Source organism: Sinohyriopsis cumingii, chromosome 11, assembly GCF_028554795.1.
Source record: "Sinohyriopsis cumingii isolate HCF-2022 chromosome 11, ASM2855479v2, whole genome shotgun sequence".
Lineage (NCBI taxonomy): Eukaryota > Metazoa > Mollusca > Bivalvia > Unionida > Unionidae > Sinohyriopsis > Sinohyriopsis cumingii.
The window spans coordinates 108,176,770-108,194,267 of record NC_142971.1 but is presented as its reverse complement, the minus strand read 5'-3'; the positions used below and the strand labels follow the sequence as shown (position 1 = coordinate 108,194,267).

General features: G+C 34.5%; 1 protein-coding gene across 2 annotated transcripts in view; it reads right to left on the bottom strand.

Annotated features, from left to right (window-relative positions):
* Window positions 1-291: 291 nt before the first annotated feature.
* Window positions 292-17,498, bottom strand: part of LOC149789250 (mRNA-decapping enzyme 1A-like) — a 228,845-nt gene continuing 211,638 nt past the window's right edge. For both annotated transcript variants that reach the window (XM_089975422.1, XM_089975424.1), the window contains one exon: window positions 292-16,694. In XM_089975422.1, coding sequence (XP_089831548.1) covers window positions 16,617-16,694 — 78 coding nt within the window. In that variant the 3' untranslated portion in view covers window positions 292-16,616. The remainder of the gene's footprint in view (window positions 16,695-17,498) is intronic.

The following is a 17,498-nucleotide window of genomic DNA, read 5'->3' as shown; positions in this document are numbered from 1 at the left end:
AGAAATAAAATTAATCAAAATTGTATAACAATATACTAGCTTTACTTGTAGCGGTTCAAACATTATGTACATTGTATATACATGTATTATTTTTTTTCAGAACTGAAGGCCAGATCTAGCAAAGACGACAACGAGAACAAATAAGCATGTAAGGCAGCCATGTTTATATTTATTCCTCAAAACAGACTGTCATGAGGACTAATAAATCTTGTGATGAACATATTTTTTGTTATTAGGAAATGTTACATTTCAAAAGTTCCATATTGTAAAGAAATAACAGAACAAAACATGCCTTGTTTTCATTTTTATTGCCTGTACTGTCAAACATGCACTCTTCCTTGACTGGATAAAATGATCTGTATTTCAACTTTTAAGAATCATCGTAATTGTGAGACAACCTACTATCTTTTTTAACAGTTGTAACCTGACTGGAAAGGCAACACAGCCTGTCTAAGGCAAAGCAAGCAATTTAATTTTAATGTCTTCAAAATTTAAATTTACAGTCAATGTTTAATTAAAGATCAGATGGCAAAAACATTAGAAAACTTTACAGACATGTCCACAAATTTCAGAGTAAATATTTGACAGATACTAATAGTATCAACTAAAATTAATTTAAAGACAGTAAAAAGAATATTCTGAACTAACATGACTGTTTAAATAAAAACAATTATTTTTATGTTATAATTTCTACTGTGCAGTTGAAATAAAATTCCTCACACAATTATAGCTGGTACTGCGTATGATTTAATCATAAAAAAATGTCATAATTAAATGAAACCTGTCAATAGAATTTAAATTTGTCTTACCATTATATTAAAAAATTAGGGAATTAAAAGAACAAAGGACAAGATTCTGACAAGGTTCCAGAACATTGTAATTTTCATTTCAAGTGAGGAATACAATTCAATACAGCCATTAAATTTCTTCAAAGTTGATAAATTTGATTTCAGTATTAGGGAAAGCACAGAATATTTAAGCAAGAAGTTTATTTCCCAAAATACTTTATGTCTTATAAAAAGGTCTAAAAATATTTCTGCTGTCATCATAAAAAAGTTGAATTTCAGTGGGGTTTTCCCCTCATGAATATATTTTATTATGATAATCATTGGCTGGTGATAGAGCATGAAGTGTGGGCCAAGAAGTCGTTTTTCTGGAACTGTGCTGTAGTCTTTTAGGTTCAGGGACATATTTAAATGAAAGTTTGTGCACTGGCGGGAGTGTGTGTGTGTGGAGAAAGTGACAGATAATACTGCAAGAAAAACTTCATGCAAATACTCGGTGAAGTACAGTTACTCTACTGTTCCAAGCTAAAAGACCATTCAGGAAAAGTACACATACATTAAGGTAAAAGACCACATTAGAACCAGTTTCTGAAAAAAGCCTGGTTGGTTGGCTGCTTGGCTTTTAACAGCACTTTTGGCACATTATTTACTATATCACGCAGAGTTAAGAGCCTTTTCAAAGGCAAATAGAGGCAGCCAAGCTAATCTGGCCTGACTGGGTTCATATTATTCTGCCAAAGACAGATGCTATGGTCTTGGTTTAATACTGCACTTTTTTTGAAGCAAATATACAATCCATACATACAGGTATTTACAATCCATACATACAGGTATTTACAGAGGCCTGAACTTAGGGACTCTGCTCTGAAATCTCTATCAAACCCTCAGCAATATGACCACACAATGAAATTTATTATTGCAATGAAATCTTCATCAATACCTTAGCAATGTGACCATATAATTAAATGAAATGTATTGATACATAATAATCTCACGGTAAACTATAAAACATTTTGTCATTTTCAAGCTAGTAACAACTAAATGCTATTTGCTACACCGATAAGCTATTATACTTTCTAAATTTTTTAATAAAATTGTAATTCTATAATATTCATCAGGATTACAATCAAAGCTCATTTCAAGCTGACCAACAAAAGAAACAATTGTGACTGCTCATTCATGCATGGGTTAAATAATGCCCATTAGAACATTATTGCATCCCACAATCAGATTAAAATCTTATCTCCACAAAACAACATTATAATGGGACTTGACATGCACACATCCGGGGTTATGTTCTCATTGCATTACAGTTGGCTAATTGGGTTGCAGCTTTCAGGATTATAAAAGTAAATCAAGACACTAGGCATCCATGGCTGTATTCAGAAAAGATGTTGTGACACTAAACGATGATTACAGGCATCATTCACTGGTACAAAAATGGCCGGCTATGAGTAAAAAAAATGTAATCTTTCATTGTTATATTTAAAGATGGCAAAACAAATGTTTTAAAAAATGATTTTAACTCAACATAATCTAAATATAATCAGAGTAATTCACTGGTGCTTAGTAGAAACAATAGGTGAAGTGGAAACATTGGGGGGTGGGGGTATTTTATTACATCCCAAATGAGAATAATTCACAACTTTAGCCATCAATTCACAAGTCTGAACATAATCATTTTACATATTATGATCATAAAATGTTAAAAACACTGATACATCTCTATATCTCTAGGTTTAAAAAAAATAAATATTCTAAGTCATGTACCCTGTTGAGTTATTGTCACAATGCATAAGCTTCTATTTTGCAGCCAATGTTTTTTTAGTACTTCTTTTGAGTACTTTACTTCTTTCCATTGAATTTAATAGCTAAGAAAGTCTTATAATTCTTTGTGAAGATTCTGATAATCTATTGTTCAGTGTCTTTCTGTCCTCTCCCTCATCCATTTTAAAGTGGTACTCTATTGTCACTGTGTGCGTTTGATTTAACAAGCTTAAAAAAAAGCATTATTTTACTCATAACTGATTTACACTTTGCCTGCACATTTATCTTATTAACTGTTATTTTTACAAAATACTCAACAACTGTTGATTTGCTATACTCACTGGCGATGCCCATATATCATGCATTGTGTCGTCATATTCTGATAACAGCCACTGCAACAAAACATTAAGTGTTTTGGTATACATAATAACAAAGCCTATTGGTTGATATATTTACTATGCAAATTAGCAAAGTTATGCAAACATGACCACTGATATGTGCCTATCAGATCTCCATTTAATGTATATCTGGAGGGTTTAATTTTTATCAGATTAGTTTTCACACAGAAAAACAATACTGACTGTATTCTTGGAGATAAAAGCAAACATATTTTATGCAGTGCCCAACTCGAAATATTGAAAATTAAAAATCAGGATTATACTTTTGCTGTGCTATAAAAAATACAAGAAAGAAACTAATAACTAAATGAATGGTAGCAATCTGCTTGTGTAAATACCCATTCCTCCCACTCCTACCCCATAACGGGGATAAGTGTCAAGTAAAGAAAGAAAAGCTTAAAACTCTTCTGAATATAGTGCGAGTAAAATGACAGGTCAAAGTGCATACATTCTGATGGTAAGCATAATACACATGAAGTTGCACAGCAGTCCACTAAATGCTGCAAGAAAGCATCTGCATTTACAAAATTCTGTCATACAATACATCCACCTGTAAGTCAATGGTGAGAGCACAAAGATATTTCAATATGTGCATCTTTAGATTATGACCGTAATAACGAACAAGTTTCACAGACCCCTCCACCACAAGCATGACAAGAAAAAATGTCACTTGGAACATTCTGTTTTTCTGTTGTATGCACATTGCTATAAGACAGGCAAAGTATTAAAAAAAAACTGGATTTAAAATAGCGGCCATTCTGAATTGGCCTCATGCCCATCGTTATTCTGCCATAATAACTCGACATCACAATGATTGGATGACATGTCATCCCTAATAGCAATATAAACAAAAATCTGAAGCTATGAAAACTTAAATTAATTTTCCTCTATTTGTTTTATTCAAATGTTCCAGGAACTGGATTGCAAATTTACAGTGCCAGCATTTCAATGATGGTGAAATGGTGAAACAATATGATGTTTATTTTCAGAGTCTAGCTTTCATTATGAGGTTCTCTCCCTTATGCTTGTCAGCCAAACACGTACCAATTAATATGTTTATTTCTGAGTCTCTTTCAGACAGTTGGAGTTATCTGTTTAACTGCACTGAAAATATTCTGAATTATGATTGAGTTTTACACTGCATTCAGCAGCTGGATATAAAGGGCAATAACTCTAAAATATTGTGAAGGCTAAGATATTTGTCTCAGTATGCACGTCTTCAAATGATGACCATAACAATCCATTGAGGACAGAGACAAGTTGTGTTCACAAGATTCTGTCATACTTGCTCCACATTGAGCTCCAAATTGGAAAGGGCAATAACTCTAACAAAAATTGTAGGTGTAGAGTGATTGGATGATATGTGCATCTTCAGTGTGTGTGTGTGTGATTAGGAATTTTAACGTAGCTTTTAACGTTTTTTCAGTCATATCACTATGATGTCTGCAGTGTGGCAGTTTATAGTGATGTCTAGCACTGGGGCATCATGCCGCAGACATGTAGCATGATGTCCCACCTAGTCACATTATCCTGACACCAGGCCGACCAGTCCTAACAATAACCTCTTGATTGTGAGTGCCAAGCGAGGCAGCTGCAAGTACCATTTTTGTAAGTCTTTGGTATGACTCGGCCGGGGTTTGAACCCACGACCTCCCGAGGTGGATGCTCTAACCACTAGGCCACCAGAGCAGTCAGTGCATCTTCAGATGATGATGGTAACAATTTCTCAAGTTTTATGCCGATCCAGAGAATACTACAAGACTAATTGTGTTCAAATTCTATAAGCTCCAAGATAAAAGTGGGCAGTAACTCTACCTCAAAATTTAGGAACATAGGATTTGAAGATACACTCATCTCATAGCTGCACTAATGAGAACGTGTCTTACACTGCTACAAAAAAATGAGCACATTATACACCAACCCATATATAATGTTCCTCTATGAAAATAACTTAAATTTTTTTGCAAAAACTTTTTCTTTTTCCAGTCATAAAGGCAATGATTTTGAACTCAAAATTAATAAAACTTCTTCCCTACCACAAGTGCTAGCCGACACAAAGTTTGGTCCATGTCTGTGATGTAGACCTAATGGTATTATGTGGAAGCCATGTTTCTTCTTTCAGTTACACATTGACCTCTGATTTAAAAATCAATAGGCTTCTTCCTAATGCCATGTGCAGGTTGACCAATCATACACAAAGTTTGTTCCAAATATGTGATGCTGCATGGAAATAATTTATGTTGTTTTAGTCAGTGACAGGGATCTTGACCAAAATTTCTGGATTTCTTCCTTATCCCTCCCTATTCTAAATCACTCACAAATTTTCATAACTGTTAATGGTGAAGTCAAGTTATTGTGCAGAAACCATTTTTCTTGTCAGTCACAATAACCATTGACCTTTGGACCCTTGAAAATGATGAGGAGTAATGGACTGACATGAAGATTACTATTACACACCTATAGGAGGGTATAAAAAGCAGTTTTGTACCTCCCTTGAATAGCTTTCTGTGCTTGAAAGTTCTTTCATGCTACAATGTAAATAACATCAAAAATAAATAAGGAACTGCTAATAATTAAATGCATGGCATGAAAAATGCAGGCCAATAATCCTATATATTAGTAGTTGAACTATTTACTTTGTATCACTGTATTGCTAGGTTTGATTCTTCCCTGGGTCAGAACAGGACAAGGTTTAGTGTTAGCCCCTTTCAGTGTATGATTTTCCACAAGTTCTCCAGTGTCATTCATTTCAAAAAGTGACCCCTACTCTACCTCAGTCTTAACTGGAACTGTTTTTCAATCTGGCATTAAGTAAAAAGAATTTTATCTACACAATAAAACATGATATGACCTAACTCTCACAACAAAGACAGCAATCCAAGCTGTTTGAGGTGAAAATTGAAGGCAGAACCAGTCATATACCATGATGATGCTGATAAGAACATTCCTGTATCTACTTGCTTATAAGACAAGTGCATCTGCAAACTACACAGACCCAGATCTGTCAGCACATCTTTGTTTTTTTTTGCAGTTTGACTCAACTTTTAAGCAAGCATAGACAGTAATTCCCTTTTATCAAAACCACTGTGCCATATATCTAAATCTGATACCTGCCTCATGTGTTCTCATCTCTCCATGAAATCTGTAAAGTCTTCATTAAACGGATCAGATTTCCAAATTTAATTCACTGCAATTCATCCCTCTCTAACACAAACCTTGATCATGATTCGATATGGCTTTTGGTTAAAGGGAGCTAACCTACCATGTTGCACTCAAAGTAATATTGCATATGGAGGCCTGTTGTAATTTTGAAAACTTTTATTGTAAGATGTCACAATTATGACCTTGATTTCGACCTGGCTATTGACATTGGCCTCAAATGATACAGTAACAACCCTAAGTCACTCAAAGCCCCCAGCTTTTACCTTCTATAATATGTCAGATGCTATCTACAGTTTTTTCAGTTACTGTGTAATGCACAAGTGTGAGTTTTACATTCTTAATTTGGAAAATGCTAAAACGATGCTAATATATTTGATTACATTCAGAGGAAGAGTCATTTTCAGTTAATCCAACCTGTCACTGAACCATTAACTTGACACATCAGATGAAATAATTTGCTGATAGTTAAATATTTTGATACAACTGGCAGGTTTGAACAAACATTCTGTACATGGATGGTCCAAGTCAGATGACCATTTGATTAAGGGTTTTTAATCTTTAAGTCACACTATTCAAATGATAAAATAATGTTGATGGACAAGCTGCAGGACTCTTAATACAACAGAGGCCAGTACATCATTTTTTGCAATGTAATGTGCATATTGATGATAAACCTAAGTAACTGACCATGTACTGTGTACTTGCTCTGTTTGATTGTGGTTGGTTACTCTCATCTAAGTAAATTTATAAAGACAACACAAAATAATATTATATTCAAGAAGCAGAATACTAAATCTTTCTACGTTTCATTACCACTAAGTGGCCATCTTTGTGATCTAGCCCCACTTTCATAAAATAGCATATATTGAAACCGCCCAAACAGAATTCACCAATATTTGTGTAATGCATTGGTAGCTGAGTTAGTTTTTTTAATGTTTTGTTTCTATTACCTTTTCCAGTTAAAAAATACAAAAATTGAGTTTGCTATGTACTGGAAGTTGAGGCATCCTATTTTATAAAAGTGGGGCTTAAACATTTAAACATAATACAAGTATGGTTCAAAATTCACATATTAACCATAACGTATGATGCAAATTTTTTTGAACTTTACATGACATTTTGTAATACAATAAAAAACATAAACAAATCCACATCACATTTTCTAAACAATAAATCTAAATCACTAAATTCTAACAGATAAAAAAGGTACAGGTACATATTCTTTCTGTAAGCAAAATTTAAACCTAAAAAATCACGGTTCCATTTCTAAGAGAACGGTAAATATGAAATAGATCTAGAGATGCACCTAAATTATGACAGATTAGAAAATTATGCATGGATTAGTAAATTATTAGCGTGTGATAAGACAGCAGGCAAACCAAAATTTATAATCCATTGATTCATATACATCACTGTCTTGCTTACATCTTATAACTGCAATATTTCACTTGTGATTTAGTGATGTTTAATAAAGACTTATTTGTAAGTGTTATATTCAAAGACCAGCCAAGAACTTGGATCAATATTTTTGGCAGCCACTACAAATGATTTTATGACACAGCTGCCCCTGTCAATAGAATGCAATAGTTTTGGTTGGCACTACAAATAATTTTATGATATAGCTGCCCCTGTCAATAGAATACAACAGTTTTGGTTGGCACTACAAATAATTTTATGACACAGATGCCCCTGTCAATAGAATGCAATAGTTTTGGTTGGCGCTACAAATAATTTTGTGACACAGATGCCCCTGTCAATAGAATGCAATAGTTTTGGTTGGCACCACAAATAATTTTATGACACATGCCCCTGTCAATAGAATGTAACAGTTTTGGTTGGCACTACAAATAATTTTATGATATAGCTGCCCCTGTCAATAGAATACAACAGTTTTGGTTGGCACTACAAATAATTTTATGACACAGATGCCCCTGTCAATAGAATGCAATAGTTTTGGTTGGCGCTGCAAATAATTTTATGACACAGATGCCCCTGTCAATAGAATGCAATAGTTTTGGTTGGCGCTGCAAATAATTTTATGACACAGATGCCCCTGTCAATAGAATGCAATAGTTTTGGAAGGCGCTACAAATAATTTTATGATAAAGATGCCCCTGTCAAAAGAAATCATTTTAAGGGCACAGTGAACTGGGGCAACGACTAGATAAAAATATTGCAGGAAAAATGAGTCTAATTAAACCTGACTGTAAAGCCTAAATTTGGCTTATATTCATGATGTCCTCCAAAAATTTCTGAGTGGAAACTGATGTTTCAAGTCAAACAGCTGCCATACAAGTCATCTGTGCCAAAACAATGAAAATTGAACTTGACATATATCTTTTAAATGTAAAGCTCATACAAATTTGATTCAATCCATTAAGTAATTTATAAAAGCTACTGAGAAACAAAATTCCTGAAACACAGGAAACATGGACATGTGTAATACTATTTGCCCCCACCCGACCCCGCCCATAAATCTGGTGGGAAGATACAAAATCTCTTGCAGGCAGACTGAATACTAAGGTTTTGTATGTAAATAATTTCTATGAATAACGATTTAATCATTTCAACACAGAAAAATGTGAGGATTAATATTTACTAGAATTTGTTGAGCACTGGAAGCTACAGATAATTCTTGTATTGCACCAAATGTTCACGTTCCTAATTTGAGACTATTCAACTGTATGCTTTTATCAAGACTGTGCCAAGCTACATCCAAACCGGTTTTTAAACTGAAAGTCAGAGAACACCTGTGTTAAAGAGACATTCTCTAGGACTCTGCATCCAAATCTGAGAAGAAATGTACTTATACTTAGCAGCCACCTGTCTTGAAAGGTGACTTTTTCTCCTTTCCAGCCCAACGAAGGTTTTCCTATATTACGTATGCATCACTAGATAGGAAAATTCTCTTAGAAATAAAAACATTACTTTAGAAAAGATAAATTTTGTCATTTTCTTTCTTTCCACTCACATACATACATGAATCTGCTCACGCATATCAAAATAAATACTAAGTTCTAAACTCTTAACTGCTCACAGGATTAAAATGTACTGCATCATTCATCACATCCAGTTATGTAACAATCTTTTCTGTCCAATTAAAAAAATTATTTGGTTGTATGAAAGCAGTTTTTTAAAATGCAATTCAACCTTCAAAAGTTTCAGATTACCTCCAGATAGTCTAAAACTATTAGAATGAGTGGTTGTCATCTTATTAACATACTTATATTTAGAAAAGCCTAAGTTTGTAAATTCAAAATATAACTGGATACTCCCACCCACAAAATGTTTTAGTCTTCACGTTGGATGACTGCTTGGGCAAAGTACTGTATTATTTCATGGGGTTGCGAAATTGATCTCTTGATTTGGATTTTGATTTTTTTAAACGTAACTTTAAAAAAAAATCAGTCATATCGCTACGATGTTTGCGGTGTGGAAGTTTATAGTGATGTCTAGAACTGGGGCATCGTGCCGCAGCCATGTGGCATGATGTCCCACCCAGTCACATTATCCTGACACTGGGCCAACCAGTCCTAACACTAACCTCTTAATGCTGAGCGCCAAGCGAGGCAGCTGTCAGTACCATTTCTGTAAGTCTTTGGTATGACTCTGCCAGGGAACAAACCCACGACCTCCCGCATCTGAGATGGACGCTCTAACCACTAGGCCACTTGAGTGGTTTTGATCTCTTGATGCTAATAACTCATTTCAACTGATATTAAACATTAATTTCTTCATGTGCCTACCAAATTACCTCATATACTTGCCCACAAAAACTGCAAACTGCAGAGACCCAGATCTGCTATTGTACTATGCGGCAGCAGGGCTGGGTCTGTGCAGTTTGTAAGAAGTAATCGGTAGAATACACAACACAGACATTGATCTACAGGTACATTATGTTACTATAGATCAGGATCTTTGTTGTTTGCACTTGACTTATAAGTGAGTATATATGGTACAATAGAAAAACCTTCTGTTAAGCACCCACCTGTCTTAGGCACAAAATATTTCACTTCCCTAATTTCGCTTCTTAAGACAGGCTGAGTGCATTTAGCAGTGGAAGCCTTGCATATAATTACACTTGAGGAACTGTTTATATGCAAAAGATTAAACAAAGTCAATGAAGGGAGTGGATTTCCTTACATACAAAAGTTCACAATAAAGCACTTTCTTATATCTAAGGTGCTCTCAAACATTTAAAAAATTCATTAAAATGTACAGTAAACCATTATTATACAAGTATAACAAAGATACTTATAACTAGCAAAATGCCCAGGATAATAAAATTAATAGTCATTATACAAAAAAAATATGATATAATATAAATCAGTTGATGAACATGATCCTAATAAATAGTTAAAAGAAAGCATAAACATATTCCAACATTCAAACAGACTCAAATTCTAAAAGTCACATAATTTGGTGGACAATGAGTTGTCATTCACATGAACAAATTAAGCCTATGCAATCATCCAGCTGAGCATACTGTTATCATTTAACTACCACATAACAGACATTCCAATATACAACCAATTATCATCCTGTTATCATTTAACTACCACATAACAGACATTCCAATATACAACCAATTATCATCCTGTTATCATTTAACTACCACATAACATACATTTCAATATACAACCAATTATCATCCTGTTATCATTTAACTACCACATAACACATTTCAATATACAACCAATTATCATCCCGTTATCATTTAACTACCACATAACAGACATTCCAATATACAACCAATTATCATCCTGTTATCATTTAACTACCACATAACAAACATTCCAATATACAACAATTTTCATCCTGTTATCATTTAACTACCACATAACAGACATTCCAATATACCACCAATTATCATCCTATGAAGTGTTACTCTGTTCACCCAAATACATTCCAACTCCACACATTTGGGTCAAAAAAGCATCTGGACCAGAGCCCTATTGGACACGACTCCACAAATTTGGACTGGTAAAACAACAAGAGCCCATTCAGTCACCAACTCTACAAGTTTGGGCTGGTAAGGCAGCTGGACCAGAGTCCATTTAGTCACCAACTGTACAAGTTTGGGAGGATAAAGCAGTTGACCAGAGTCCACTCAGTCACCAACTCCAGAAGACTGGATTGGTAATGCAGTTGAGCAGAGCCAATTTAGTCACCTAAGGTATCATTATCATATAATATCTATAGTTTCAAATCCTTCAACAGTTTTAATTCAATTTAAATTAAATTTTCACTGTATAATTACAAATCTGCTATAATCACCAGGATCTTCAAGATTTAAAGCATAACCCAATTATTCTGACAGGTCAGTCTAAAATAAGGTGCTTATAAAACTGTTAAATTCATGCTTTAAAACTTCGCCTAGAAGTATTGTACAAAATTAATTTGTAAAAAGATGAAATGATCTTTGAGCAAAGAAATGATCTTGATAGCATACACTTAACCATATTAAAAACAGAAACAAATAATGGCAGAGATCACACAAATATCTAATAACTAACTCTGCTCTTCATAATTCTCAATTATACTGTAAGACACCTGTCTTGTAACCTTTTCCCTGCTGAAGATCTTGACCTTCTAAGGATCTGACTACTGTGTGATAAAGAGCAGACATAGGTAAAGTTTTATTAAAATATCTTTTGTGGTTAGAAAAAGTGTCGGCCTGAATAAGGAAGGAGACAGGCCACCAATTTAAATCATCCCTTCTTGTGACCATGACATTGATGTAGGAGATATGTCTGAATGTATCAGACACTGTGACAATATATAGGTGGCATGGCTATGGTGTGTAACACACTGTCTAGCCATGATAACATAACTAGTTATTGTTGTTGTTGTTGTTGTTGTTGTTGTGGGGTTTAACGCCATTTTTCAGCACACGATAGGCTATGCATGGCGGCTAGTATTAATGGTGGAGGAAGAACCCGGGAAAGAACCACAGACCTACGAGAAGCTACTGGCAAGCTTTCTCACATACCAACATTAGCCGAATCTGAGACTCGAACCCACGCAGACAGAGGTGAGATGGCAGTGATCCATAACGGAGAGAGCTTTTGACCACTCGGCGCTCCGACACATAACTAGTAAAAGTTTCATCAAAATTTCTTCTGTGGTTCAAAAGTTTTGTTACAGATGAGGATACAAGTCACAGAACTGAATTTTCCCTTGCAGATACCATGACCATGTGATCCAGAACACAGTCAGTTATGATATGGCAATGTTTCATTAAAATATCTACAGTAAATTGAGAATTATACTCCAGACTAGCATAAAAGTCACAGAATTACATTTTCCCTTGATAAGGTCATGACCTTGTCCTTGAGATAGGTGGTGGCTATGGTATGCATCACACTGTCAAGTTATAATATATACCTGGGCAAAGTGTTAAGAAAATCTCTCCAACCATTATAAAGCTGTATGATGGACAAGAGTAATAACAAATGGATGGATAGACAATGTTATAACATAATATGCCCACCTAATACAGACAAGAGTACTTTATATACCTGCCCCATGTTTAACTGCCTCGTATATAGATTTCTGATACTTTTGTGCAGAAACCATTTTTCTTCTTTCAGTGACCTTGACCTTTGAGCTGATTTGATAGGCTTCTTTACCTATGAGCAAGCCATCTACAAAGTCTGGAGCAGGTCTATGACGTTGAAATAGTATTGTTGTGCAGAAACCATCTTTCTTATTTCATTCAGTGATCTTGAATGCTAACGATTTTACCACAAAATTAAAAGACTTCTTCTTTACGCCAAGTGCAAGCCATCCACAAAGCGCGGTTAAGATACATCTTGTTAAACTAATGTTATTGTGTGGTAAACATTTTTGAAATATTTTATCAAGCTCACTGACTTTAACCTTTGACTTTTTCACATCCTGGTCAATATGGTACTTCTTTACATCAGTACAAGCCATTCAGAAAATGTGTCAAGTGTAGATAAGGAACAGTTATTTTGGGCAAACCATTTAACTTCTTTTAATCAGAGTGACCTTGACCTACCTTGCAGTCTGATGGAGTTCTTCCACATCCCAAGTGCAAGTCATCCTTGACTGCTTAAGCATCCACAAAGTCTGACAAATATAAATGGTATTGCACTGAAACCCAATTTTTGTGATATATGGATGGAAGGACAAAAACACAACACTGCAACATCAAGTGCTATGCTTTATGGAAGTATATGAAACCGTTAATAATATTTAAAAAAACAAGTAGTAAAATAAAAATAATGATAATATTCAGTGACTACATAAAGATCTTGTCAACCAAACCAAGATGTGATGAAATCATTCAAAGATTTAGACTAAGCTATTCACTAACCACTTCTAAAACCAGTTGAATTAGAAGACAATGCTAACTCCTGACCAGTAAACTTGAATTGAAAAATTGCAATAAAATCAAAATCTTTTCTCTAATATTTTTAGATAAAAATTAACTAAACCTGCTTATTGTTATTCTGAGAGAAACTACCATTCTTTGATATCCCTCAGTACTACACACCACATAAATGAACTGGAGCACAACTAAACTAAGATGTACTTCAAGAAATGATGGCAGTGTGAAACACAAAAAGACAGATGGACAAAAAACAAATTATGTTGAAGCATACTGAATGTAATCCAACAGTAAATAGGCAAAATCATCACTTTACAGGTCATAGTAACCACCCAAATGTTTTACATAATGATTATTTTGACTTTTGTCAAACCTTTGTATTTGCCAGCTGAATGCTACATGAAATTATTGGATATATAACTCTTGATCCAAGTCAAACTTTCAGCATGTAATCAACATATTAAAAATTCTTTACTGGTGTAGCAAAATGAAGGAAAAAAAAACCCTTGCATTTTCAGCAAGTCTTTCACAGAATGCAGCATCTTGCAAGTGAGAGGCAGAAAATGATAACCTTGCTTATGCAGGCAAGATGTTTATATAATGACAAGCTTGACTGCTTATGCAGGCAAGCTGTTTATATAATGACAAGCTTGACTGCTTACGCAGGCAAGCTGTTTATATAATGACAAGCTTGACTGCTTAGGCAGGCAAGATGTTTATATAGTGACAACCTTGACTGCTTATGCAGGCAAGAAGGGTATATGATGACACCATCGACTGCTTAAGCAGGCAAGAAGGGTATATGATGACACCCTTGACTGCTTAAGCAGGCAAGAAGGGTATATGATGACATCCTTGACTGCATCAGCAGGCAAGAAGGGTACATGATGACACCATCGACTGCTTAAGCAGGCAAGAATGGCATACGATGACACCTTGGACTGCTTCAGCAGGCAAGATGGGTATATGATAACACCCTGGACTGCTTAAGCAGTCAAGAATGGTAATCTGAGAATATAAGGATATACAACTAGGCAATTTTATACCTAATGTTTCAGTTGAATACATAAACACAGAAAATCTATGACATTAAAGAAAGTATATTAACACAGGGCTAAATAATGTTGTAATTGTTGCTGTGACCAATAAATAAATGAAACCTATGTATTGCAACCCACTAGTGAGACAACAAGCAAGTCCTCTTCAGATACTTCAAAATAATTATGTGTCTCAGATCAAGACATTGTATGCAGAATTGTACAAATCTAAGCGGAGTTTGCATTCATATTGAGATACCCTGTTCTGTTTACCAGACCAGTCTTAATTTACCACCACCTACACTCTTTAAATATGAGCAGGTGCCTGTCTTTGGCTTAAATACTTCCAATAAAGGAATTCAATTAAGTCAGCAGAATTTACATCCTTTAATTGTCCAATTTTACACACCAGATATGTACTGAAAAGAAAAATTCAAAACAAAAAGTGACATGGTACTTGGTCCTTTTCAAATTTTACTCAATACACATATATTGGGACAAAATGACATCAACACATGCTGTATTTAGCTCCAGAGCCCAATGGATATTTAATTTTGTCTTTTCATGCACCAGCAGGACCTGTTAGCAAAAAATGGTATCTCATTAATGAGGACCAATATTTCAATTCAAAACCAAATGACTAACACTAAAATTCTAATCTCAAGATGGACACAGTAAATGATCTTATTTTAGATCAATGATGTTTGCTTTTGCAAGTCTTGCAAACAATGACATAAGTGTGTGTGTGATTAGGATTTTTAATGTGGCTTTAAACAAATTTCAGTCATACTGCTACGATCTCTGCAGTGTGGCAGCTTATAGTGATGTCTAGCACTGGGACATCATGCCGCAGACATGTAGTATGATGTCCCACCCAGTCACATTATCCTGACCCCAGGCTTACCAGTCCTAACACTAATCTAACCTCTTAATGCTAAGCGCCAAGCGAGGCAGCTGTTAGTACCATTTTTGTAAGTCTTTGGTATGACTTGGCCATGGTTCGAACCCACGACCTCCCGCATCCGAGGCTGACGTTCTAACCACTAGGCCACTAGAGCAGTATGACATAAAGTAAGTTTTTGCAAATAATTACTGACTGACATGAGATATTCTACTGCATCAGTCTTTACAGTGAATATTTCTTGCACGTTTTCTTACTGAAGCTGCAAAAATCTTGAGCCCATGAATGTGATTTGATTTACGATGTTCAAATCTTTAACAAAAAAGACACTGGCACTGAATACAGCATGAGATTTCATCTAATTACAGTGAAACCTTAGAATTAAGGACAACCATGACACCTGATCATAGTGTGTCCTAAATTATGAGGTGTCATTACTTTTCAGGGACCAATTTTTACCCCTTGACTTTCCTCCAGAGATTATAATTAGATAAGGTTTATCCAATTTCAAACAGTTGTGCTTACGGTCTCATACTCTTCATATAACTACTTTTTATAACTTGACCACATAACTTGATAATACCATTTTAGCTAGTTCCCTGCCTCAACTTTTATCTCTATTGATTAGTACTTCTCTCTGTTATTGTTCATGTTTTGACATAGTAAAGATGATCGATGCATCACAATTTGTCATTTTTTAAATTCCTGCCACTTTTGTCTGCTATTTTCAAGTGTTCATTAAGACTGGTTTCATCTATATTAAAACAAAGAACAAGGAACAAGTCCACCATTAATCACATATATATAAAAACTGTAATTAACCTTTGGTCAAGATTACAGTGAAAAAGTTATTACAGCTGATCCCTTAGTCATGAAAATGCTCAGCACAAAACAATGAACTTAGATAAAAACTTAAAAATTTCAAAAACATATCTAGTGTCTTTCATGAGCTTTGAAATTTTACCTGTATGTAGAGATATTTTTAATAATCCCCACAATTTTCATGTTTCAGTCCTCACCTGGAGTGAAATTATACAAACACACAGGTTTCTGAAATTTTAATACAAGTTAAATATTTGTGCTCAGACTTTTGTGACTATGGGGCCAGTTTGATCAGAAGCATAAATAATGAACACATCTAAAGCCTGACTACACTTCTCAGTTGAAGAAGTAGTGCAGGGACATAACTCTGTTATTCAAAGTCATATGCTAGCACTTGGATCCAGACAGGTCTTGTAGACTCTTCAAGTATGCTTTATGAAGCTGATTTATAAAGTTTGGATCATTCTAAAAGAAAAAAAAAAATTAAGCTAAACAATGATAAATACAGTGTAGCTTATATACAAAGAATATATACAACGAAGATATAGTAATTTATTGATACAACAAAGAACTTTCTCAAATTTATATTTTCTGTGTTAATGAAATCATGTTTTGATGAACAAAGCAGACCGTTTCACTATGCAGAATTTTTTTAAATATTAAAGATTACAACCATTTAAGTTAGTTATTCAGTAATATAAAAATAATTTCAAGACTTCCATGTTTTCATAATTTGTCAAATATTGATGCTTGCAAGCATTGGATAATTTGCAGTTTTTGCTTATAATTTGTCTTGTAACTTCTAATACAATTCAAATAACAAATATTTACAGATGAATAATCTAGGTCTCATTATACGCCATACCTTTACTCTGCTTAATAGCCAGATGGACTGAGAATTATTGCTGCAACTAAGAAACCTTCAAGCCGGATGTTGTTTATTTGTACTAATCTTCAACTGTCCTGTTTCACGTAACTATTTTCGCTTGGCATATTTACCTCATGCAACAATTTTATATATTTTTGCCAACCACCTTAACTCAGAAAATGTATTAAATTAAGCTGCCAACAAGAGTTTCAGAATTACAGTTCCAACCTGCAGACAGGTTGAAATAACAGTCTTCGGGCTAGAAAAAATAAACCTGTCTAATTTTAACTGTTGCATCTATCTCCATGTAGGCCTAACACATGCACACATGTGTGTGTGTGTATGTGTGTGGTGATTCTGTTTTTTTTGGTGTTGCAGTCACTAGAAAGTTATACTGAGCA